Consider the following 26274-nt stretch of genomic DNA (forward strand, 5'->3'; position numbering starts at 1 on the left):
TTTACGCTGAATTTGTATAAAGCCTCTTTTCAAAATGTTGAAAAACGTTCACTGTGAGTCTAGAGCAGGGATCAGCAAACCTTCTTGGCAAACGGCCAAAGAGAAGATATTTTAGGCTTGGCAACCCACAGGGTCTCTCGACAACTGGCAAATGAATGGGCATGGCTACGTTCCAATAAAACTTTATTTATAAAAAGGTACACTGGTTCACGACCTTCACTCCCACTGGCGGAAGAGGAGCTCACCCAGCGCTGATGCTGGGCTCCATCACTGGAGTGTCTGATTTCAGTGGTCCGGGAGGTGGCCTGGCCCCGGGCTATTTCAAAGCTCCCGAGGTAATTCTTTTTTTTTTTTTTTTTATGTTCAGTTAACCACTGTATATACATCATTAGTTTCTGATGTGTTCAACAATTCATTAGCTGCATATAACACCCAGTGCTCATCACAACACGTGCCCTCCTTAACACCCATCACCTGGTTACCCCATCCCCCACCCTCCTCCCTTCAGTAACCCTCAGTTTGCTTCCCAGAGTCCAGAGCCTCTCATGGTTTGCCTCCCTCTCTGATTTCTTCCCTATTCAGTTTTCCCTCCCTTCCCCTGTGGTCCTCTGTATTATTCCTTATGTTCTGCATATGAGTGAAACCATATGATAATGCTCTTTCTCTGCCTGACTTACTTCACTTAGCATAATCCCCTCCAGTTCCATCCATGTCGATGCAAATGGCAGGTATTCATCCTTTCTGGTGGCTGAGTAATATTCCATTGTATGTATGGACCACATCTTTATCCATTCCCCAGGTAATTCTAATGTGATGTCAAGATTGAGAACCACTGCCCTAGATATCCTGACATATTTCCCACACCCCCAAGAAGTATGAAACCCCAAGATCCCCAGTGTTAACTAAAAAATGCAAAAGGTTAAGTCTGATAGACTGGTCAACTGCTGCCAATCTCAAATTGTATAGTATTTGCAAAAAGATTTAAATAAACTGTAGAGTTCTTCTTTTAACTAAAGCTTACCAAAAAAATAAACAATTTCAAACCCTTGCATGTTAATTTTTTCCTTTAATTCCTCTTATGTTTCTAGAAAGCATCAGATAATAAGGATTATTTAGAAGTAGAAATTGAGGGATTTGAACTCAAACACTGAATTTCCCTAATGAATCCCAAGACCACTGGGACTTCGAGGAAAAGAAAAAGATACAAAGGGTCAGACTCCATTTGAGGTTATTAAATATGAATTTGCTGAAGCCATTTGTCACACCAGCCACATTCAACTTGAAGAATAATCTACAAACAACCATCCATGTAGTGTTCCATGTGTTCACCTGGACATCAGGATGGTTGTATGTATAGCTGACTCTTGAACAACACAGGGGGTTAGGGGCTCCAACCTCCCCATGCAGTTGAAAATCCACATATAACTTCTGACCCTCCCAAAATTTAACTACTAAATAACCTCCTGTTGACCAAAGTCTTACCGATAACATAGTAAATTAACACATACCAATAGTACTCTTAGAATGAAGTAAGCTAGGGGGATAAAATGCTATTAAGAAAGCGTAAGGATGGGTTAGCCTGGTGACGGGTATTAAAGAGGGCACGTACTGCATGGAGCACTGGGTGTTACATGCAAACAATGAATCATGGGACACTACATCAAAAACTAATGATGTAATGTACGGTGATTAACAAACATAATAAAATTAAAAAATAAATAAATAAAACTTCAAAAAAAAAAAAAAAAAAAAGAAAGCACATTTACAGAACTGTATTGTATTGACGAGAAAAAAAAATCACACATAAGTGGACTCGTGCAGTTCATACCTGCGCCGTTCAAGGGTTGACCGTAGCATTTCAAAGCGCGTGTGTAAATCTCTGAAACCTGAAGCTAAAATCAAATTGTGACTCGTCTAGGAAAAGGCGTGGCAGAATGAGATTTCAAACACTAGGTCCCTTCTAGTTCCCTTCCAACTCAAAAAAAAAAATCACAGTCCTGGCTGCTTTTGGATCAGACAAATGGGTAAACAAGGAAACGTTTGAAACTTGCTTTACTTGAAACCAGTAGTACTTAACTGGGGGCAATCTGTCCCCTGGGGGGGGACATCTGGTGACTTTGGGAGACCGTTCTCCCAGTCACAGCTGGGGGTGGGGAGGAGAAGGGTATGCTGTGGGCCTCTAGTGAGGAGAGGCCAGGGGGGCTGCAATGCACAGGACGGCTCCTGCACAACCAGAATTATCCAGCCCAGCATTTCAAGAGTGCCAAGGTTGAGAAAACTTGCTTTAAACTACCCTAGTCCCTGCTTGTGCTCAGCCCCTCACCTCCGGCTCAAAGGGCAAAGTTCTACTGAGGGATAGAAGTTACACACAAATTAGAGGCAGCGTTCAGTTCTGCTAAAAGGATATGATTTTTCCTTTATGCAGGGCGGTCTTGTTTCTTCTCAAGATTTTATTTTTTGTTCCTTCAAACTAAAGAACCAAGTAAAACCTAAAAACCCAGTATTCCAGTGAATTATGACTCCCATTACTATTAGCATGTGGTAGCTGGCAAGCAATAGGCATGTTTTATAATCTTATTACCCACCTCAAGTCTGAACCAGAGTGTGACCTACAGATAGGAACTGGGCTGGTGGGGAACGTGCATGGTGTTAGTATTAACACCGGAGGAACACCTAAGAGCTTTGGGTTTTATTTTATTAAACTGTTGAGGACATACAGCACAATAAATCTGAACCACGGGTTTCCTTTTTATATACCTTAGTCACTCTTTTTTATAGTTACAATAAAATCCCCACAAAACATAAAAATATTAGACCCTACTTCCTTAAAAAAAAAAAAAAAAAAAATTCCTAAATTCTGTTCACTGGTTGTCTGGGAGCATTTCAGCCGGGAAGAGCATGGTCTCGAAGTGAACTGCACGCTCCATCCAGGCTGAGAGGAGTTCGTGAAGACCAGACCATGGTCTAGCTGTTCGCGGAGGCTGGCTCAGCTGCAAAGAAACAGGGCTGGCCAGGAAAGGGGACAGACTTCTCGAGAACCATATGGGATAAAACTCCCAAGTGCAAACCCCAATATTTAAACGAATAGTGAGAAGATGCCCTTGGCAATGTTGTGTGGTTTACAGCCCTTTAAGTTGCAAAAGCTACATTTGGGATGAACCTTTGATTTTATGAAGAGAAATATTTTTCTGAAAAAAGGCAGGCTCTTCACACACTATGGAATTCCAGGTCTCCTGGTGACGTGAAGAGTGAACCTCATTAAAGGATTTCTTTAGCTTTAATAGAAGCTTCTTTTCAAACCCTCCGGATGGGATGCCTGTTCCCACGCTTACCTAATCACACACTGTGAGCCCTCCTCGTCCACAGATTTTACCTGTGCAGGTGCTTTACCCAGACGGCAAGTGCCCATTCACCTCCTGAAATACACACCCCACTCATCCTCTGGGATGCCACAGGTCACAGCTGGAAAGAATTCTTCTTAATACACGAGCTAAAAATGATGGCTATTAAGAGCAAATTTCAGAGACGACTGTAACATTAACAAGGCATATGCTGACTGCTGGGACACCTCTTCCTTCCTTGTCCCTCGGGTCCTCTCACCTAGCTTCCTTAACTTCCTCTGCTGGGCTCACCTTGCTTTCTCTGCGGCGCTCACGTTACGGAATGCCCTCCACGCCCCTTCGCAGTGGGAGGAAGCCACGGGGACAGCAGGTGGAGACTGGCCTTGTGCCAACCCGGGCCCTTGCAAGAGATTCCCCCAAAGCCTGGGTGGACCTCTTCAGTGAACGATGGAGGTTTGAGGGTCAGCTGAAGAAGCTAAGAGCTATATGCCCAAAAACGGAAGGGAGGCTCCTCAGAGGGGAGGTGGGACAGAAATTGGGAAGAAGAGGACGGCCATGCAGTACAGCAGAGAGGACAATCAATTAAGAAATGATACATCTAAGACGCTTGAAGCTGCGACCCCACAATTCCCAAAGCTCCAGAAAGTCTGTGACACAGGCAAACGCAAAATAAACCATGTGTGAGTGGGGCCTTCTCAAAAAGAATGGAAGGAAAGGAGCTCAATATCAGGTCTGGATTAACACCAGAGTAGATACAAAACACGTGAAAAACAGCCATCAGAGGCACCCTGGAAAAGTAGGCAAGTCGTTTGGAAATACAGAACCAACACTGACGGTGAGAACATAAAAGCAAGCCTCCCTCGACTCCCAGAAGTCCCAGAGCGGGCACGAAGAGTCGCACCACCCTGGCACACACTTTAAGGGGTGGACACCCCACAGGGATCAGGGTAACAAACGCATTTATCAGTGATCTGTTATGCTTCTCCTTCTTGTACAGAACAATTAAGATAGTATTTCCACATTTTAAAAAACCCAAATTAATTTTTGTTTAACTTGTGCTGCTCAATTGGTTGTTTTCACCATCTGCATCTGAGAACAGGGTCTACCCTTAGACAGTGTTTTCCAAAATGCAGTGCTATGACCGTGAGTGACCTAATTCAGCAGGCTGTGATCAGCATTAAAAATAAATAAATAAAGTACAGAAATGGACAGAATGAAACCGAATAGAATAAAATAGAAGAGAAATCTGAAAATTCATTGTATATGGTATGGGAAAGAACTGTTGTATGAAATGTTTCATTTTGCGTTTATATGTATGTGTAAACATAAACCCTATGACAATATTAAACATTTCTTACTGCGGATCTCTGTCGAAAATATCTGAAAGGCATCGGTATATAAATCTGGTAAAAGCAAGGACTTTCAAAAACAGGTACACACAAGAAAAAGCCCATTTTATAAAATGGTTCCTTTTCCTGGACCCTGGAAAGATTCAGATGCACTTCAGGGGGCTCACAGAGAGAGGGAGGGGTGGTCTGTTGGCCAAGAGTCTCGGCTGCAGTTAGCCCAGCGCCCCCTTTGTTTTCCCAAACCACACATCTATGCAGGATTATCCAGCTCCGGCGTCAGTACTTACATCTGTGAGCTGATTCACAAATCTAAACCACAAACCCCCACTTTCCACCTAAAGTCACACAGAGCTAGACAGAAACGCAAGCATCATTCACCTGAAAGCCAACAGAAAACACAGCTTCAGTACAGTAGCTGGTGGAAAAGGGCATGGGAAGTCTGCATTTTTATATTTGGGCTGATAACTATCCAGACACAGGACTCCCCATTTCCACTAACATGGCAAGTTTCTGAAAGCCTAATAACACTCTTCAGAAAGGCGGTGGGGGCTTGTGATGGTGACTTTCTTAAAGTAACTTTCTTGAAAAAATGTTGGTTCTTGACCACAGGACCAATGGACTCTCAGAGGAGGGAAGTAAAGTAAAAGTGAGTAAATTCATTGAGAGATACCACAGAGACCTGTCCTGTGTTCTCATGGAGTCCTCGGTGTAATAATCATTAACATAAAGAAGAACTAACTGCTCAGGGGGATCAAGTAACTGGCTTCCACTCATAAAGGGATTAAGCAGAGAAGCAGGATGCAAACAAAGCAAGTCGGCCTCGGCCTCGGAAGCCTCTCTACTAAACCTCGCAGCCTTTCCCATTTTAAATTAAGATGTCTGCTGATTATAAAGACCTCCTCAGTACCTGTGGCTTTTACCAGTTCTTCCTGTTTTCACTGCTTCAAGATCAAATAAGAAACTTTGGGGGGAGGGGGGCAGGGAGAGTCTGAAAATGAGAAGAAAACAGGCCTGTAATCACGCATTCAGGAACTTTGATTTTAGGACCAGAAGCATTAGACGCATCCATATCTGTTCCCATCTTGATGGACAAACTTAATTAACCTTTGCTACTCTGTTCCGACCTACTGTTTTAGACAAAACTAGTGACCCACAAACAATATGTTGCCATCAGAATCTCAACGGCTGTGACATCAAGAGATATCGCCGCATCAGCAGTGTGGGGAAATAAGCCACTTGGATTAGCTGCTCTAAGAAATATGGATGATATTCATGTCACACATGAGCTGTCAGAAACATCAGGATACTTTTAGCATAAATCAGCAGTGTGAAGGGTATCTTATGAGTACTGAACATGACGGACTGCTCGGAGGGCAAGGTGAGACCGTCTGGGGCCAGCTTCTACACATGAGCACACGCACAAACTCACACACTTCACCCGAGCTGGTATTAAAAATTCGAAGGCAGGCTGCTGAGGCACGCCCAACTCACGCTGGGTTAGCGTCATGGAAAGGCCACACCAAGACTAGGACGGACAGCCCACCTCTAAGTAACCAAAATGACACAAGAATGACCAGAAATCTGTTTCCCTAAAGTGCATAGAAGAGGGGGTGGCAGGAGAGGGGACATGATGGGGAGCCACAGAACCATGCTTAAGGACCCTAAGCTCAGCGATTTAAATTTGGTTAATCCTATGAAGACACAGGAGTCTCCACTGTCTCTAACATACCAAGTCTCGGAAAACAGGTAAGATACGTTACATCCTCTAAGATCTGATAAGACGTATCATAAAATATAAGAAAACATCATGTAACACCTGTTAAGGCTTCTTACAAGGAAAACCAAGAATGTGTGCTGTTCTAGGAAGGCAGGGAGATAGAAAGGGAACGGGCGTGCCCTCTGCAGTCAGGTAAACCCCAGCTCAAATGCAACCCCCCCGCTCAGCAGCTCTGTGATCCCGGCAAGTTACTTCATCTCCCCAAGTGTCTGAGTGTCTGCTTCCTCCCCCACAGAGGCGGTAGCAATCCCTGAGGGCTGCCTGTAGGGGGTGAGCGGAACGGCAGATATGAAGTGCTCAGACCGTAAGGCTATTCAACACCTGTCCTGCTGCACCTTCCCTGTCCCTTCCCCCCACGGGGGCCTCCCTCTGTGGCACACCAGCGGGACGGTGGTGGTCACACTCCAGGACCCCTCTTCTGGGTGCCCTCTCCCAGGTACGCCGCGGTCTGCTAACAAAGAGGGAGACAGACAACCCTTCGCATTACATACGTATTTTAAATACGTAAACCTTTTGCTCGGTATTTGAAAGAAAACTCCATTCTCTGAACTTTTTCTACTTTTCAAATCTTAAAAAGCTGAAAACCCAACTCCAGGTCCTACCTTGCCACTGTTACGTACAGAGCATGAGAGAGAGAGAGAGAAGAATGTGCCTTCACGTTTTTGGAGCTCATACCATCACTCAAGACGGGATGATTTTGTCTTCCTTCATTCTCCCGGGATTGGCTGATAAGAATGACTAACTGCCAAAAAGAATGTTCATGAGAAAGCATGAGATGAAAAGATGTGAAAACCAAAATGAGGACGTAACCCCTTTTTTCCCGGTTTCTCCATCTTCTTATGAACCCCCTCCCTGGAGGCTGTGCACGGCCAGGGTGATGCCCACAGGGCCCTGGGAGCAATCTGTCCTGGGGGTGGTCAGTAAGGGGGTCTACTCTCTGCAGAGAATGGTTAAAAATTAATAAACCTCGTGGAGTGCCTGGGTGGCTCGGTCGGTTAAGCATCCAACTCTTGATTTGGGCTCAGGTCATGATGTCCCTCTCTCCCTGCCCCCGCCCCCTGCATGCTCTCTCACTCTAAAATAACTAAGTAAAATTGAAAAAAAAAAAAAAAGGTAGTAAAACTCATTTAAGTTTCTCCTGTCATCCACTTCCCTGAGAGTTACCCCTGGGGGGATGAGCGAGGTAAGCACCGTGCCGGGGGGCAGAGCTGGGACTCGGTAAATGGATGGTAATGATGAATGCGTGAATGAATTCCTTATACACACTCTGTAATATGATGGGGATTTTTCGATAGTATGTTTTTTTTTTTTTAAGATTTTATTTCTAAGTAATCTGCATACCCAACAACATGCGGCTCACACTTAACAACCTCAAGATCAAGAGTAACACGTTCTACCAACTGAGCCGGCCAACCAGGTGCCCTGGAGATTTTTGTAACCCTGTTTTACCTTTCTACTTTCATATTCCTAATATAGTTTTCTAAAAATAGGGCCAACCAGCCTCTCCTACGCATTCCCTTGATTTTCGTCTTTATTCAAGTAATGAGGGACACTTAGCAAGCCATACAAAATGGGCTCCCAAGAAATTTGAGCCTCACCCAGCCATGTACTGAAACATTCTGAAAAGCAACTAATTTTGTATCATATTCACATCTGCTTAGGAAAAAATGTAAGCTAAAAGGTCAAACATAAACAGATAAGATTTTGTCCACCAGTCCAACCAAATCAAATCTGAAAGCTTTCAAGAACTGTGATCTAATTATCTGGTTTTCAAGTAGATTACAGAATCCCCAAATGACTGTATTATTTACTGACCTGATGCTACCGTGTCAGAGATCAGGTTGTGTAACAATCTCGCAACAGACTGATAATGTATTTATTTCTGCCCCCGACTGAATATGGAGCAGTCCCCAGGGTACACCAGCCCCTTGCAGGGTTTTCCAGCTCGGTCCAGATCACACTGACCACGTACCAGAGTCTTCCCAGGTTCCTAAAAACCTGAGCTTACACTCCACTGGGAATGCCTGGATGTTACCAGACCACTCCAGGCAGGCTCACAAATAGCCGCTCAGGATGTTCAGGGCCCAGTCCCTGGCCTGGATGCTCTCTGTCAGCACCGCCTGCCCCCCGGGCCGGGTTTCCAGAGGCCACTTCGGCTTTCTTCTGTCATGGGCATGTTTTCCACCCAAACACTCTGCGCAAATGCCCGCCCTGTGCCCTGCCGCCGCTAGGAGAGATCCCTCAGCCCACCTCCCACCATCTGTCTGGGGTCAGCTTCCGAAATGCCCACCACCTCCCTCAGCTCTGTTGCAGGCCCAGAGCCCCCCAGCGGCCCTGGTTCCTACCCACAACTGCCCTCCTGCAGGCTCAGAGGACGCAGGCCACTAAGCCTTCATAATCTGTGAGACAAAACAGCAAGTCCCTCAAGAAGGACGTAATAAACGCCCGATGCTGGCCGTCATGACCATCGCTTGTCACCATCTGAAACCAGACAAGGGGGCAGCTCAGAGGCAGGGAGTGGGGACTGCACTCGCCCAGGCCGCAGAAGCCTGCTCCCTGCAGGACCAGGAGTGTGTTGTGAAGGCCCCAGAGAACTGGAGGTATTATTTCTCCTTCAAAGAGAAGGACCTCAGGAGGAAGTATATTTCAGAAAGGTATAAATGCAGCTAAGATTTGACAGGCCGCTGAAGAGAAAGTTCACAGTAGAGGCAAGGTGGCCCCGAACGGGGAGAAGCCGCACACCTTCCCTGCACTAGCTTTAAACTCTCCGAGGTCTGTGGGGACTCCGTGTTTCCTTAAATAGAAGATTCTCCGACACCGGCCCTCTGACCCGGCCGAGTCCTGAGTCCTCACTGAACCAGACAGCAGGGCCTCCTGGGGGTGCATGGGAAGGAGTCCCACAAAATGCTGGGCATTCACAGGGCTGCCGTAAAAAGGAAGGGAAAGACCAAAGCACTCTGCCTGCGAAGAGTTAAGCTGAGCGTTAAGTGGACACAATCGCTGAAAGCAGCAGAGGAAGACCCAGGGAACTCTGCTGTTGTCATGGTGACACGGTGACTGACACAGAGGTTTCCAGACTCTAGACCGTAGGCTAGTAAGACAGAGAAGAAAAAGAGACAGGGAGGGGCAGGGATGGTGCTGCTGAGTGAGGGCATTTACACAAAAAGAAATCCTGCCACCTAATAGGATCATTTTATTTTCACAAAATGTTGGAAGGGCATAGTCTCAGTAAAAACAATTTAAAAAAATTTTTTAAAGTAAGCTCTACACCCAGCGTGGGACTTGAACTCACGACCCCGAGATCAAGAGTTGCATGCTCTACTGGCTGAGCCAGCCAGGCGCCCCTAAAAGCAATTTTTTGAATTGAATAATTGAGCTCTACGAAAAACTCCCTTGTCCTTATTTTCTCATTTCTCTGTAAAAACCAGCACAGGTAACAACAACCCGCATGAAGGACAGTGAACCACTAGACACATTCCCAGTAAAATAAGAGGACACCAACATCCACTGCAGGTATTGAAACTGAACGATGCACCAAGAACATATAAGAGAACTGGGGGTATTTGGGGGAAAATGGCAGCACCAACATTTTTCTGCATCTAACTTAGATACCCCAAATAAGCAACTAGAAAATGATCAGAACTACAGAGTCCATGGAAGTGGCCAAATACAAAATAAATATACCCCATCATCTCAACAGAACCTGTAACACTTTCAATCAACATAAACTTGTGTCCCTCTAATTCCCCTTTAAGAAACCAAATAAAGGTTGTTAGCGCTAACAGTCCAAAGCAAATACCACATCTATTTTAATGACTTTTTCCTAAGGAAAGAAACTGCTTGGAATGTTCTAAAAGGAATCTGTTCTCATAAACTCTTCTTGTGTCTGCTGGCAAACTTTGTCAGGTTTTCTTTCTTGAGAAAAAAGGCAGCCTCCATCTGCCAACAGAAAGTGGCCAATACCCAGCTTGCTCTAAAAGGAGAAGCTTCGGCTAGGCTAGTTTGACCTGCTGGGGTGGTGATAGTTTGGAGCGGGCAGCCCCGGCGATCACAAGACTGTCTGTGGAGAGAGCCCCTGACCAAGGGTAGAGGGCCCAGGGCTGGGGCCTGGCTCCCCTGTAACCAGCTGGGTTCCACAGATCACTTCAACTTTCTCAGCTCAGACTTACCCAGGAATCTGAGGTGCCCACAGGCACACCATCCTGGGGTCCCTGATGGTACAGCTTGGTGGGCTGAGGCAAACACAAAAGTGTATCTCAAGTCTGCTTCACCTTAAAACCTGACGTGGATTTTCCATTCTACTTCCTTTTCTCTGACATATTGTTTTTCAAGTTTAGGAATATCTTAAAACGCTGTTAACGAGAACTGTCGTCCTGCGAACAAGAGCCAGGTTTAAGCCCCCTGCACCCCCGCTGGGCTCTCCTATGGGACTTCCAGGAGACGGGGAGGGGCCCCGGCTGCCCCCACCCAGCACATGCTCAAGAAGTCACTTCCTCTCAATCTTTTTAGCTAACAGGTTGTTCTGATGCTGAGCAACGCTAATGAAAAGAAGAGGCAGTGTGACAAGGGCCCCATCAGGCTGCTTGTTGTAGGACTGAGAACATCAAAGGGCAGGGGCTTCTATAAGGCGCTGCCTGGCCCACTGCCTGCTGCCCCCCCCCCGCCCCCGCCCATCAAAGGTGCTAGAGGGCCATCCCAGGAATGCTCACAAGGGGGCACCTTCTCTGTGCTCAAGCCCCAGATACCAAAATCTGCTTTCCTTCCTGCCTGTAGCTCAGTTTCAAACTCAGGGCCACTTAGATGACCCCCAAGTTCCCATCCCTCTGTCCCCCCAAGACCTGCTTTCACACTGTTGTCTGTTTGGTTCAGTGGCAGATCCCTAACACACAGCAGGATCTCCATGCATGCTTATTTAATAAACGAATGCATCCAGTAAGGTGCATCATCATACATGAGCAACCGGTATCCTAAGACACTTCAGACTGAGCCCAAAATAACCACCGGAAGGAATGAAATCACCTGTGTTCCCACTACGACCACACCCAAACTGTGGTCCGAACAGGGGTCTACCTGCGAGTCTACACATCTGGTGGCCCCAGCTTCTGAAAAGCAATCCAGAGGCTGCCTGACAGAGGGACAGAGAAAGGAGATCCCAGGTACAGCTCTGAGCCCTCCTGTATTTATTTCTGCTCACTTGATATGCGCCTCTCCCTTGTCAACCTGGTACAACATGTTTATTTAGGAGATAATGTTGCCGTGGAGGAGTGCACGAGGCAATAAACAGCTTTTGCAGGCAATTAAATGCAGAAGTGAAATTGAGCTGCTGGTCAGAGGAACCAGCCATTCATCGTGAGTCTGTTCCAGGGTCCCAAATGTTATTCCTGTTTCACAACAGGACAGGAATCTGTGATTGGGCCACAAATCTCCAGAGGCTGGAGGCAGACCCAAAGCGATTACAGCAGCTCTCAGCATGCAGGGCATTTACACGAAAGAGCTGTGAGATGCTGGGATGCTGACCTAGTACACTGCTCTATTTCTTTTAGTAGGTTTTGCACTTAGTAGGTGCTCAATAATTATTCGTGGCTTGCTTGATTTTATAGGGACACTTATCGGAAGCCTCACCTTTCCAATAAAAAGTCAATGGTTTCTTTCTGCAAATAATTCAATGCCCTCCCTACTGATCTCTCAGAAGACTAGCTTTAAAAAATTATGATGATCTGCACTTCTGTCGGTTTTTTTCCAGGAGTCAGAAAGGAGCTCTTTGTTGAAAAACATGCATCCTGCTCCCTCAGCACACACTGATACACCGAGCAGCAAGGGGAGGAAGATAACGAACGGAATGGTGACTCGCTCTGGCCAGAGAAGTGAGCAAGGAAGTCAGCTCCCAGCAGCAGAGCCAAGAAAGTAGATGGGGGAGATGCTGCCAAAGATTCGGGCCCTTCAGGCAGCGCCAGGGTCTGACCAGAGAAGACGCAGTCAGGAGAAGCTAGCACAGGGCTCTCTGGGTGCAGCTGTGGGACAACTTCCACAAAGGAGACGCAAAACATGACCACAAGCAAGGGAGCTCCCCATGCTGTCCTCCCCCGGGAAGCTTCCACCAGGAGGGCACAGGCATGGCCCAAAGAACAGAGCCAGGACACCTTCCCGAAACAGGGCCAGAGCTCGATGGCTGTTCCCTACGCTCCTGCCCTAACAGCTTGGTTTAAGAAGGGAGTCATCCAGTTCCTTATTAACAGCAGTAACACTTACCAGTTAGAAGTAATATTTCCAGGTGTTCACTATTTAATTAATACTCCTCTATAACATACACATCTTAAAGATATGTTGCATCATTATAACCTTTGTCTATGCTTTCGGTTTCCTATTTACTAAGTGGAACACATTCTTTCTTCCCCAACCCAGATAGAAATTACTCCACATACGTTCATACTCGGCCCCTTCTCACATGTCACAGTCTTTTAACAGTAACTAAAACGTGCTTTATGTATACTGCATCTTGTTACAAAGGGGATCTGAGATAACTAACTAAAATACACATAAGAAGGCTGAAAATTAGATTTTTTTTAAAGATTTTATTTATTTATTTGACAGAGAGAGAGAGAGCACAAGCAGGGGGAGTGGTAGGCAGAGGCAGAGGGAGAAGCTGGGTCCCCACTGAGCAGGGGGAGCCCAATGCGGGACTCGATCCCAGGACCCTGGGATCATGACCTGAGCTGAAAGCAGTCGCTTAACCAACTGAGCCACCCAGGCACCCTGAAAATAGAGAGATTAAAAAAAATAATGCTTAATGAAAATAAGCCACGGCAGTTAACACCGGCACGGCCCTGGGTGCACACGGAGGCTTCCACGTGCGGTAACCACAGCCCTTCAGGTGGCCACTGCTGCGCATCCAGGCAACAAGTCTGGGAAGTGGGCATAGTCTCACCTTCACAGACCAAAACACAGAGATTCAAAGGCTATTTTGTATTTTGCTCAAGGCCTCAAGAACAGTTGGATCACTTATTAGAAATGAATATGGATCTTCCAGCACCAGAGCCCACATTCCTCTAATCCAATAGGACCTAGGTTTCAGTCCGGCCTCTGCCATCAACTGACTGTGGGTGCTGAGCGAGTCCCTTCAGCTCCAGACCTCAGTCTTCTCTGCACCAGGATGGGGTGACCGACCAGGACCTGCTGCAGCTCTGATCATGACTGGACTGGTGGTCACCTGCCATTTTGCAAACTGACGGCTTACACCTATGCAGGCTCTTGCATTTTTAATGTTAGTTTATTTCCAAGAGAACTACTTTTTGTGGACATAACAACAAGGCTGTAAGTCAAGCTTGTGTTTATATCTGGTTATAAGGTTAATCCACAGACTCATACAGCGTCAGACTTAGAAGGGATGGAAAGACCATATGGTCAAGTCCCCTCATCTCCATCGTTAGGATCATTTTCCAGATTACAGACACATGGCAGGTATGCCTAAATATGCTTTTATTGATAATCACATTCACAGGAAAGTTGTAGGCAGATTCCAAAAGCAACTTTCAGACAGCAGGGAATTCAGTATATTTTAAACACTAAATGCTGAGATGGCATATTTCAGGAAAGCTTCAGAGGCCCCATTCTCAGCCATCCGAAGTAACCACACATCGGCACTGTCCTAGAAGTTTCTGCCTAATTCCAACCTCCACAAGTGAAGAAAGACAATCAGAAGAAGGTTCCAAGAAGATCTCCAATGAAAAGCAAAACACTTAGGTAGAAATTCTAAGCCCTAAAGAACTAAAGAGGGTGGCCTTAGTGTTCATATTAATTGCTAGTGGTTGCCATGGCCCTGAGTTTACAGCAGACCCAGAGATAACCAGTGCTGAGAAACACTGTGGAGCCAGAACTCCAGCTCTCCTGTCTGGTGGCTGTGTGACCTTGGCTAAGTCAGCCCTCTGAGTCTCAGTGCCCTCCCCTGTGAAGAGGAGACAACACAATCTGCTCCCTGAGGCTACGAGGAGGACTCACTGCTCAGCAAATGCTAGCTGTCATTACTGGTGCTGTTACTAAGAGGAATGGGCATCAACTACAGTAGCAGAGAAGGACCTATTTCTGCAAAAGAATTTGTTATATGAAAATAGATTACCAACGGTGACCAGCTAAGAAAGAAAAAGTCTTAAGCCCAGCCTCCTGGGAAAACAAACTCATATGTTAAATGGTATCTTGGCATCTCTCCTGGGCGGCTAACCAGGGACACCTCGCTCCAGAGGTGGTGGTGCTAGAGAAAGCACGAACAGCATCACTGCCTGTCCCCACAGGACGAAGAAAGTTTGGGCAAGGTTCTTCCTCCCCGCTTTGCCAGCCAAGGTGCAGGAACTTGCCCTCAGGGGACTCTCTCCTTACACACAGCACCTGAGACGTCTCTCCAAGACAAGGCAAGGAGGATGGCTGAGCGAGCCCGTCTCCTCCTGGTTGTCCCTGGGATGGAAACCCAAGACCTCTACCATGCCCTTCCCAGGTTTTCCAGGTGGACTCCCACATCGGGCTCCCTGCTCAGCGGGGAGCTTGCTTCTCCCCCTGCCCCTCCCCCTGCTCATGCTTTCTCTCTCACTCTCAAATAAATAAATAAAATCTTCCAAAAAAAAGGTAAGGTTCTCAAAATAAATTGTGTGGAAAACTTATGTGTGGAAAACATCAGTGTGTCAAGCATCATACGCCCGCTGAAAGAGTCTGACAAAGCAGATGTTTGACTTTGCTGTAAAGCTGATCATGAGCTCGCTGGCTTTCTCTCAGCAAACAAGATGTTTTTTCTCACCCCTTGTCTCATAAGCCAAGAGGTTCGCCTTCCTACTTTATCCTTAAAGCCTGGAAGTAGCCAGAAAACCAGGACACTTCAATAGTAGTCCCTGCTTCCTGGGAATCTACAGGATGAGCTGGTTTTTTTTCAGAATTACAAATACTTCTTTCTCCTTTCAGAGAAGAGAGTCTCTGATAGAAATCAACCTAAAACCTGCCCCCAATAATAAAATCCAACTGGCACTTTGAGACGCTTGTAGGGGTCCAGGGAGAAGATCCATAAACCACTGCATTTTCTTTACACTCATATTATTCTGAGTTCTCACACACATACGCTTTAAGGTCTCTTTTAAAAAGGATGATTCTCGGGCACCCAGGTGGCTCAGTCGGTTAAGCGTCTGCTTTCGGCTCAGGTCATGATCCCAGGGTCCTGGGATAGACTCCCACATCGGGCTCCCTGCTCAGCGGGGAGCCTGCTTCTCCCCCTGCCCCTCCCCCTGCTCGTGCTTTCTCTCTCAAATAAATAAATAAAATCTTTCAAAAAAAAAAGTAAGATTCTCAAAATAAATTGTGTGGAAAGCTTACAAAAACTGTGTAGCCCAGTGGATTACAGTGGACATACTAATGGGCTGAAGAAGTCTGATCCCGAAGGGTAGTGAGAAAATCCAAAATGTGGGGTAGCGTGAATATTAAGAACTTCCCCACACCTAAAAAATGCAAAATGGAATAGAATTGCTCGGAGGACAATTTTCAACTCACATTTTTCTAAAAGTGGGCATAAGAAGGTCAAAGATTTGCCCTAAACTCCCAAATATGTCTGTCCCATTGTGTTGGAATCAATGCCCAGCTGACCAAGCCTGAGCATGGTAAATGTACCCAAAATACGAACAGTTGTCCCAGAATCGTAACACTGATGGTCGGAGGGCGCTTGGCAGTGATGAGTGTCAGCACTTGTGTCCCCGCACTCCCGCAGCATGGGGACCCAGCCTGGGAATGCTTTCCCCGCCTCCATCTGCCACTCACACACTCCAGGACCGAAATGGTTAAAGCTGAGGGAGCACGACAGCTCTAGAACAACACTCCTTCCCTGACAATGCAAAATGCTTTGTTTTACCCCAGATGTTAATTTAAAAGTTACTGGTTGTACACTAAGAGTATGAATGATGACCTTCATTTTCAGCTAAAAAAAAAACCCAATTTGGCCCAGAATGACAGTGACTTAATTCCTTTTCTTGCCTTGCTTCCACGCAGACATACAGATGATAACACTTCTCCCTCCCTGGGTGCAAATTCATCACTAGCATTACTGCCAACCAGAAGGCTGCACCCAGCGCGTTCTAAGCTGCTCAAAGGACGTGGGGATGAGCCTGGAGGAGGTGAGACCTCACACCGTGAGCCCCTTGTGATTCTGACTCCAGCCAACTGGGTCTTTATGCAAAATGATAGTGAAAAAGGAGAAAAGTAAAATCTCAAAACGCAAGCGAATACATGCATACTCGTTTACAATCCCTGCGGCCAGCCCCGGGGTCACGTGACGTCCTGGGAGCGTGAACACCTTTTTGCGCCGTTGGCATCAAGTGCACACACGTGTGCTGAGCTGGTCCTGTGCGCGTACTGTGTGCTCTCGGCAGATCCAGCCGCTCTGGGTTACGCCTTACCTGCCACTGGTTTCCTGCCTGCCCAGGCACGTAAGGTGCGGGGAGGCTCCGGAGGCTGTTCTTCACGGGGGACCCCCCGAGGGGGCTTCCCACGTCCCCAGAAGAGGAGTCAGCAGCCAAGGCCATGGGGTACTGCGGGTAGTTGTATAGATTGTTGTAGTACGGGAACAGAGACGGCTGGTAGAAGCTGCTGTAGTAGGTGGGGTCAGACACCAGGTCAGGTGTGTTCTCCACGTGCCCCCTGCTGGTGACAGCGGGAATATCCTGGATGACCATGCGTCCCTCTAGAAAGAAAGAAAGAAAGACCACATGGCATTAACGTGGGGGTCCACAAAGCTTTCGCTCGAAACCCTGGCGACCTATGGCCTTCCTCATCTGCAAAGGGGCAGAGCAAGGCTCTGGAACATGCTGCTTCCTCCTGGGGCCGAAACAAAGGACAAGTCTGTAAGGCTGGCCCAACTAGTGACACAGCTGGTCAACCCCTGCTGGTTAGTTCTTTTTACTGAGAATACCCAAAACATTTTAGTAACATAAAGCTTGACCAGGTCTAACTTCTACCCAGATAATCCTATCCTAATGTTAAGAAATTAGAGACCAAATCTAGTTAACTTGGCTGTCTGCATCATTTTTACAACAAAATTAACTGTACTTCACTTTAAATAAATAGAAAAATCCCAGTGCCCTAACTACGGTAGTCACGTAGTTATGTCAAAGAGCCAAAGTGAAAGGCTAAGAGTTGAAGCAAACATTGTTTCCTTCACTTCCTTCCACGGCTGATACTGTATCCTTCAGGAGTCTGGACAATGGTATATACCAGGGGTAGACAAGCTTCTGTAAAAGGTCAGTAACTATTTCGGGCTTTGTGAGCCATTCAACTGAAGGATGTCCAGGTTGCTGAGCGGTTGTGTTGCAGTAAAAGTTTATTCACAAGCGCAGGCAGCGGGCTGAAGCAGCCCAAGGGCTGTAGTTTCTCAACCCTGGCTCTAGATTTTAAACTGTGTCGAAGCCAATAAACAAGCAGACTTCTAAGTCATCTCTCCAATGGACGTCCATTAAACAATGTTCAACGAGTGGGTCCACATGCCTGAAAGGGCTGCAAGGTGTCAGGATGCCCCTCCCCAGGGAGTCTCCAGTCTAGGGCGAAACGTGATGGGATTACAAATAACAGCAAGGATTATCACACAGGAAGAACCATAAGCTTTTATGGGAAATCTAAAGGCTGGAAAGATGACTTGCAGCCTAGAAAGGATTACAGAGCTCTTGGGGAAAAAAAACTGCATCCCAGCTGCACTTTAATGGAGGAGCAGAACGAGGTGGAGGTGGAAAATGAGAACAAGCGTCCTGAGACAAAGGAATGGGAGCGGGAAAGTGGGAGGTTTTGGAGTGCTAGACAGGGCAGTGGGGTCGAAGAACTGGGTGGTGGGAAAGGGAAGGAGAGATGGAGCTGCAGCAAGGGGTGGGGAAGCCTCCACCCAGCCCTCTGGACCCTGCAGGGTGTGGCAGGACCTGGGAGGATCTCTGAGCCAGGAGCAGATGGTCAGATCTGTGTTCTGGAGCGCTTGACCTGATGGCAATCTTACGACAAGCGAAGGGAAGAGAGACCTGAAGTGTGCAAACAGAAGTGAGGGGCCTGTGCCATGCACCGGGAGACAACTCAGCAGACCTGGAGGGCTTGGCTGGACAGACGAGAGGGAGAGGGGAAGCTGGTGTGGTAGCGGAGAGGGAGGCAGGGTGCTCTGCTGAATGGAGGCGACCCCGGAGGCCCACGCAGGCTACCAATGAGGGTGGGCAGAGCAGAGGCTCTGAGAGCCAGGAGCCCAGGAGGTGCCGGCTGCCTCTGAGGAGAGGAGGAGGGAGTCACTGCTACAAGAGTATGTTCTGGGAAAAGCAAAGGGAGCCGGTGGTGGAACCGGGAGAACAGAGGAGAGAACACACTGTCACACAGGCCAAAGTTGATGTGGATCCTGGAGGGGCCAGGATGCCTTGTCAACTGATGCCAAGAGATCAGGCAAATCGGTTCTGGGAAAGACCAACTGAGGGCCAGGTCTTCAGGGCCCTGTGGTTTTTGCACAATGGAAGGAGTGGAAGCTTGCAAGAGATGGAGGAGCAAGTAAGCAACGAGGAAACAGACCAGATGAGCACAGCCAAGAGCTTTCTCTTCGCCAGAAAGTCAGTCCAGCAAGCAGGCAGCATGCCTCCGGGCTCACCTGTGCATCCCCAAACCTAGCTCAGTGCGGGACACGCAGTGGTCAGTATTTGCAGGAGGGATCAATGTGTAATGGTTTTCCAAGTAGCCAGACATCAAAATAAATGTGAGGAAGACATAGAAGCTCCAAGGAATAATAAGATGTTATTTCATTTTAAAACCACAGGTAAGTGGAGAGAAGCCAGTGGACAGAAATTCCCCAGTCAACGCATGGCCCAGAGCAGGTACCTGGGTGATGGGCATTAAGGAGGGCTCAGAGTGTCCACTGGCTGTATGTGGAAGGAGAAAGAGAAAATATAAAAAAGGTGCAAGCTCTGGAAGGTATCTTTACAACCTCATTTTAAAGTCAGTGCTAAAGTCTCTTTTCTCTGAAAGAACACCAAATCCACCCACCTTAACCTCCTGCCAGTGTTCCGTCAAGCCACTATTTTATTATACTTCTTTTTCTTCTCTTCTCTTCCCAACTAATGAGATGAGAAATTCCAATTTCGTTATTCTACACTGCATTCGGAGAAGGCACATGCCCATTCCCTCCTCCTGAACTGCCCTACTTTTTCTTATTTTAAACATAATTTCATGGCATAACAGGTGGTTTTCAGTAGCTGATTCTTTTGTGTTTAATGTCATGTCTTCATTGTTTTCCAGATTACATAAGCAATATAAATTTTGCAAAAATGACAAATTATATGGATATATAAATCAGAGAAGGAATGAATGACATATGTTTTTTAAAATTTTTTATTTAAATTCAATTTAGTTAGCATACAGTGTATTATTAGTTTCAGGGGTAGAACTTAGTGATTCATCAGTTGCATATAACACCCAATGCACATTACATCACGTGCCCTCCTTAATGCCCATCACCCAGGTACCCCACCCCCCTACCTACCTCCCCTCCAGCAACCCTCAGTGTGTTTCCTAGAGTTAAGAGTCTCTTATAGTTCGCCTCCTTCTGTTTTTATCTTATTTTATTTTTCCTTCCCTTCCCCATGTTCATCTGTTTTGTTTATTAAATTCCACATGAGTGAAATCATATGGTAGGTCTTTCTCTGCTGACTTATTTTGCATAGCATAATACCCTGTAGTTCCATCCACGTTTTTACAAATGGCAAGATTTCATTCTTTCTGATTGCTGAGTAATATTCCATTGTATATATGTACCACATCTTCTTTATCCATTCATCTATGGATGGGACATCTGGGCTCTTTCCATAGTTTGCCTCTTGTGGACATTGTTGCCATAAACATTGGGATGTAGGTGCCCCTCTGAATCACTATGTTTGTATCCTTTAGGTAAATACCTAGTAGTGCAATGGCTGGATCCTAGGGTAGTTTTATTTTTAACTTTCTGAGGAACCTCCACACTGTTTTCCAGAGTGGCTGCACCAGCTTGCATTCCCACCAACAGTGTAGGAGGGTTCTCCTTTCTCCTTATCCTCACCAACATCTGTTGTTTCCTGAGTTGTTCATTTTAGCCATTCTGATTGATGTGAGGTGATGTCTCACTGTGGTTTTGATATGTATTTCCCTGATGCCGAGTGATGTTGAGCATTTTTTCATGCATCTGTTGGCCATTTGGATGTCTTCTTTGGAAAAATGTCTGTTCATGTCTTCTACCCATTTCTTGACTGGATTTTTTGCTTTTTGGGTGTTGAGTTTGATAAGTTCTGTATAGATTTTGGATACTAGCCCTTTATCTGATATGTCATGAATGATACATTCTTTTTTTTTTTTTTAAAGATTTATTTATTTACTTATTTGACAGAAAGAGACACAGCAAGAGAGGGAACACAAGCAGGGGGAGTGGGAGAGGGAGAAGCAGGCTTCCCGTGGAGCAGGGAGCCCAATGCGGGACTCGATCCCAGGACCCTGGGATCATGACCTGAGCCGAAGGCAGATGCTTAACGACTGAGCCACTCAGGCGCCCCATGAATGACATATTCTTAACCACTCAGTCACAAGCATTGGTGGGACATCCATATACAATCCCACAGACATTTAGGAAGGCATTTTAGATGTTTATCCGTGTCCCTGCAGTGGGAAAAACTGGATACCCCCTACGACCTGCCCTTCAAAAGCAAGGTTCTCAGGGGCGCCTGGGTGGCTCAGTTGGTTAAGCGACTGCCTTCGGCTCAGGTCATGATCCTGGAGTCCCGGGATCGAGTCCCGCATCGGGCTCCCTGCTCAGCAGGGAGTCTGTTTCTCCCTCTGACCCTCCCCCATCTCATGCTCTCTCTCTCATTCTCTCTCTCTCAAATAAATAAATAAAATCTTTAAAAAAAAAAAAAAAAGCAAGGTTCTCAGTAAAAAAAAAAACAAACAACAAAATACATTACTTAAGAGTTAAATAGAACCCCAAGAACACAGGCATTCTAAGATTAGGACACAGGTTCATGAATTTCTGCATCACAACCTTAGTCAGAACCTTTTATCAGGTCTCAGCTTTATCCAGCAACAAAATGATGCCCGTAATAATTCTCAAGGTAACAAGAGGATGGCTTGAACAAACTCCACAGTGAACATCAAATGAAATGCTGTGTCAGGTCAGAGCAGGGATTTCTTTTGCTACAGCAGACTGCAATTAGCTAATGATGCCATAACTTTCCCACTTAGCCATATTTAATTTCTTCTTTCAAATTATATTGACGTTTAAGAATAAATAAAGATACATGTTGGGAAAGTTTCATTTCATACCAGTATTTAAATAATAAAAATCATTTGAGCTCTTTAAGAATAGATACCTAAATATTTTCTAATCCTGAAACGTTTAAGCACTCTTAAATGACATTTTAGGGGTACCTGGGTGGCTCAATTGGTTAAGCGTCCAACTCTTTAACTGCAGCTCAGGTCATGATCTCAGGGTTGTGAGACAGCTGGGCATGGAGACTGCTTAGGATTCTCTCTCTCCCTCTCTCTCTGCCCCTCACCCACCACTCTCTCTCCCCCTCTCTTAAAGGAAAAAAGAAAAAGTGACATTTTAAAAAGGTCTAGGGACATGTGGAACTACCACACACTCTATCTTATAAATCACAAATTTCATTTTCAAGTTGACATCAAAACTCTTGGTCAATGTTTTTTTTTTTTTTTTAAGATTTTTATTTATTTGCGAGAGAGAGAATGAGAGACAGAGAGCATGAGAGGGAGGAGGGTCAGAGGGAGAAGCAGACTCCCCGCTGAGCAGGGAGCCCGATGTGGGACTCGATCCCGGGACTCCAGGATCATGACCTGAGCCGAAGGCAGTCGCTTAACCAACTGAGCCACCCAGGCGCCCCTAAAACTCTTGGTCAATGTTAAAAACAGCTTTATGACTCTCAGCCTCTATGTGCATGCTACTAGTACATGGAAATTTCCCAAGGTTGAAATAAACATCCATCAAACGGCAGGTGTCTAATCCAGTGGTGCTCAGAATGTGGTCCTTGCATCACTAGCATCAGCACCACCAGGGAACTTGCAGAAAAGCACACTCTCGGACCCCATCACAGACCCACTGAATCAGAAACTCTGCGGGTTGGGCCCAGCAGTCTTGAGCTTTAACAAAGCCCTCAGGAGGCTCCGATGCACAAAGATCGAGAATCACTGGTCTACCTTAAAGATTCAAAGCAACTGTTCCATACGTTATCCCTAAAAATGTGACCCGACTGCATTAATGTGACACTCCTCAATGGCTACCAAATAAGAGCACGCAAATCAATACCACTTCAACCAAAATCTCTGCAGAGCTCCAATCGCAAGCTGTGTGTTTCCTGCTGCCAAATGGTTCCGATCCTCGTGGCCTACACCCAGGCTTTCTTCATGTATTCTAACCACAAAAGCTTAATTCAACTATTTGAGCACCTATTCCCTTTGAAAAACTTTACTATTCTACATAGGGCTTCTGGAAAATCAAGAGGAGCAGGTAATATAAAAATCATTTATTCTTAACCTTAAATTGTATTTTTGTATTTATATTTGATTCATTCATTGGTTACCCTAGAACAACTATGTCCAAAGCTTTGCTTTAGCTGTAAAAGGCATAAAGAAATATTCAAAACGTTTCATTTCTTCTTAAGAGTGTGCCATCTAGGGATTCCTGGGTGGCTCAGTCGGTTAAGTGCCTTCAGCTCAGGTCATGATCCCAGGGTCCTGGGATGGAGCCTGGGATTGGGCTCCCTGCTCGGCGGGCAGTCTGCTTCTCCCTCTCCCTCTGCTCCTCCCTCCCCCTGCTCACGCTCTCTCTCTCACTCTTGCGCTCTGTCTCTCAAATAAATAAATAAAATCTTAAAAAAAAAAAAAAGAGCGTGCCATCTACTTGGGAAAACAGGCACAGAGAAACCTACAAAGCATTCAACTCACTGCCACAAGGATGGTATAGGCAGATGTCACCATCAGCAAAAAGACGAGACGGGAGTGAGGATGGAGGGGATTTAGACATGATGGCGTGGGGACACACTCAAAAGAGAATGACAGCAACAGGGTCATGAGGAGGGAAGCACAGTAGTGTTGCAGGGACAGTGAGCCGATGAGCCTGGAGGGAGTCCAGAGTTCACGTCAAGGGCCCACAGGTGATGAGAATTTCTGGGAAGCTGCGTTGGCTCAAACTGTGGAAGGCCTTGAATGTGGAGGCCAGCCAAGGACTTCCGGTTTTTTCTCAAGCTACAGGGAGTTAGTGAAGGTTTTCAGAGTGAGGGAGTAAAATAAAAATGTCTTAGGAAAAGTGATCCAAGCACAAAAGATAGATCTAGGAGAATAAGGAGGCAGGAGAATAGACTACACTAGAACAGTTTATTCTGTATATGCATATATGGTCTCTAAGTTAGTCTATACAAGGCTCTTTAAATACTGCAGGCCTGCAGAGGTAATGATGGGCCTGGACAGCGAGGCTGCAGCAATGCACGGAAATCCGGGGCACGTCTGTGCTGTGGACATTTCCTCCAAACAACCAAGTTCCGCTGCTGACACCTGGCACCCAGGGAAGCCCTCCAGCTCCCCGATCAGACCCTTGTTCCCCTGCTGAGTGATCATGCGACACTCCAGCCTGCGAAGAACACAGCTCTCACCCAGACCGAGGAAGAAAGAACAGAAGCAGAACATGCCACCTCCCCAACCTCTGCTCCAGCCTAATCCCCAAAAGGGTAACTAGAGACGTCCTCTTGAACGCTGGGACATCACCAAGGATGGCCCATCGGGCCAAGTGTCACTACTGATTGGCAATAAACCCAAAGGCAGACTTACAACTCAGAAACCACAAAATATATAAGGATATACAATTTGAAATGTATATGTATGTATGTATTCAAAAAGTGGTTCCCCATGAACAAAGTCTTAATAGGCTATTCCTAACCCTTTTCTGAGTCATAGGGGAAAAAAAAAAGTAAATACTGACAGCTGGATCTACTTCCTGCCCCCCGTGCCTGACACGCACTGTGATGGGGACATTGTAACTGTACGGCCAGGGTGAGGAAGCACAAAGAGAGTGGAAACATTTTTTTTTTTAAGATTTTATTTACTTATGTGACAGAGAGAGACAGCAAGAGAGGGAACACAAGCAGGGGGAGTGGGAGAGGGAGAAGCAGGCTTCCTGCCGAGCAGGGAGCCCGATGCGGGACTCGATCCCAGGACCCTGGGATCATGACCTGAGCCGAAGGCAGATGCTTAACGACTGAGCCACCCAGGCGCCCCGAAAGTAGAAACATCTTAATGAGTTTGCTAAAAATTCTTATGCTGGATCTCACTGTTTATTTTTCTAGAATAAACACGGGCCAAGATGACTTAAAAATGATATTAGAAATAACAGAAAACACAACAGCTTGTGCTTTCCCAAGAGAATGTGGCAGTTTTCTTAACCAGCAGTCCCTCGTAAAAATTATCAACCTCTAGGTCCTCAAGATGCCAATGGAAGAATGAAATCAGATGTTTTCAGTGCTGGTATTTATTACTGGTACAGGATTAATTTGTGCTAGAAGGAAGAAAAGGTCAGCAGGGCTGGACTCAACAACTAAGAAAGCAAGGAGGACCAGAGGAGCATGTATCTGGAGAAATGACCCACGGCATTCGTCTGGCAGAGACGTGGGCAGAGATATTGTCTACAGACTTGATCTCTTTTTATTCCAGTGCTCTTATTTGTGGCTCAGTACATTTACCTTCCACACATCCAGTTCTTTGATAAGGCTTCCCAATCCCTCTGCTACTTCTTTTTGCACTAACATATGCAGCGTGAAATATGATTCACTCCTTCATGAGAGATCAATACCCACACATGATAAATACCCGTATTGATCTTGCAGTGTTATATGCTGGTCTCCGGGCCCATGGCATATTAATGGTAGTTAACCAGTAATTCATTTTAAGGTATGTGAAGGCTTTTTTCCCTACTCTTCTCTAGTGTCAAGATTCCCAGAGTTGTTGCACTTTGAGTCCTTTACATTTAAACCAAGAGCCGGACTCCCATTTTCAATGACAAAACCAAACCCCAGTCTCCTATATGAAAGATTGCACAGAAAACCAGAATTAACAGTTTACAAACAATAAGACTATTTATCATTCAGTGATCTCAGGTGAATGGTTAATTTACATATAGCAGGTTTTATTTTTGTTTGTGATCCCATGCCTTGCCTGGTCCCTGTCCTACTTAGCTTCTGGTTTTAAGAGTTACCCACCAGGCAAAATTGTTCACTTGCTAAGTCTGAGATCTCAAAATTACCGATCTAACATGTTGTGCTGAGTATTAGGAGGATACAGAAAGAGTGTCATTTTCTCTATTCCTTTTTATTTTTTAAGGAAAATTAAGGTCTTAACACTGTGTTCAATGATGACCTGTCAGAGAATCAGGAGGATGACGGGGGTACCTGCCTGGAACAAGAAGTCTTGCTCAGCAACTTGGCTTTTTTTTTTTAGCTTTCTTTCTGCAGGGCAACCCCTATGTCCAGATTAACAGCTCCTGGCATTTTCTAGACTTAGTAATAACGGAGAGAGCCAGAGAGAAGCTTCAAGTCTCCCCCCTCCAAGGGGGAGAACCTGGAGAGAGACACGGGGAGAACAGATGTCCTGTGAGCTGACCGCCGGAGCCCCTAAGCGTGCACACAATTCTGAGACGAGCTTGCCGCCCTGACAAGGGAATGCGTGGGTCTCCAGAGGGAGAGCAGAGCTGGTCCAGCGAGAGGCCTGATCACGGAGGGGGCATGTGCCTGCTGTGCCCTAACTG

General features: G+C 46.1%; 1 protein-coding gene across 1 annotated transcript in view; it reads right to left on the bottom strand.

Moving 5' to 3' along the window:
* The window catches only part of DMRT1 (doublesex and mab-3 related transcription factor 1), a 104638-nt gene that overhangs the window by 45044 nt on the left and 33320 nt on the right, over positions 1 to 26274 (bottom strand). Inside the window, exon 3 of the mRNA XM_032427433.1 lies at positions 16889 to 17172. Coding sequence (XP_032283324.1) covers positions 16889 to 17172 — 284 coding nt within the window. The remainder of the gene's footprint in view (positions 1 to 16888; positions 17173 to 26274) is intronic.

Source organism: Phoca vitulina, unplaced genomic scaffold (assembly GCF_004348235.1).
Source record: "Phoca vitulina isolate PV1807 unplaced genomic scaffold, GSC_HSeal_1.0 scaffold37, whole genome shotgun sequence".
NCBI lineage: Eukaryota > Metazoa > Chordata > Mammalia > Carnivora > Phocidae > Phoca > Phoca vitulina.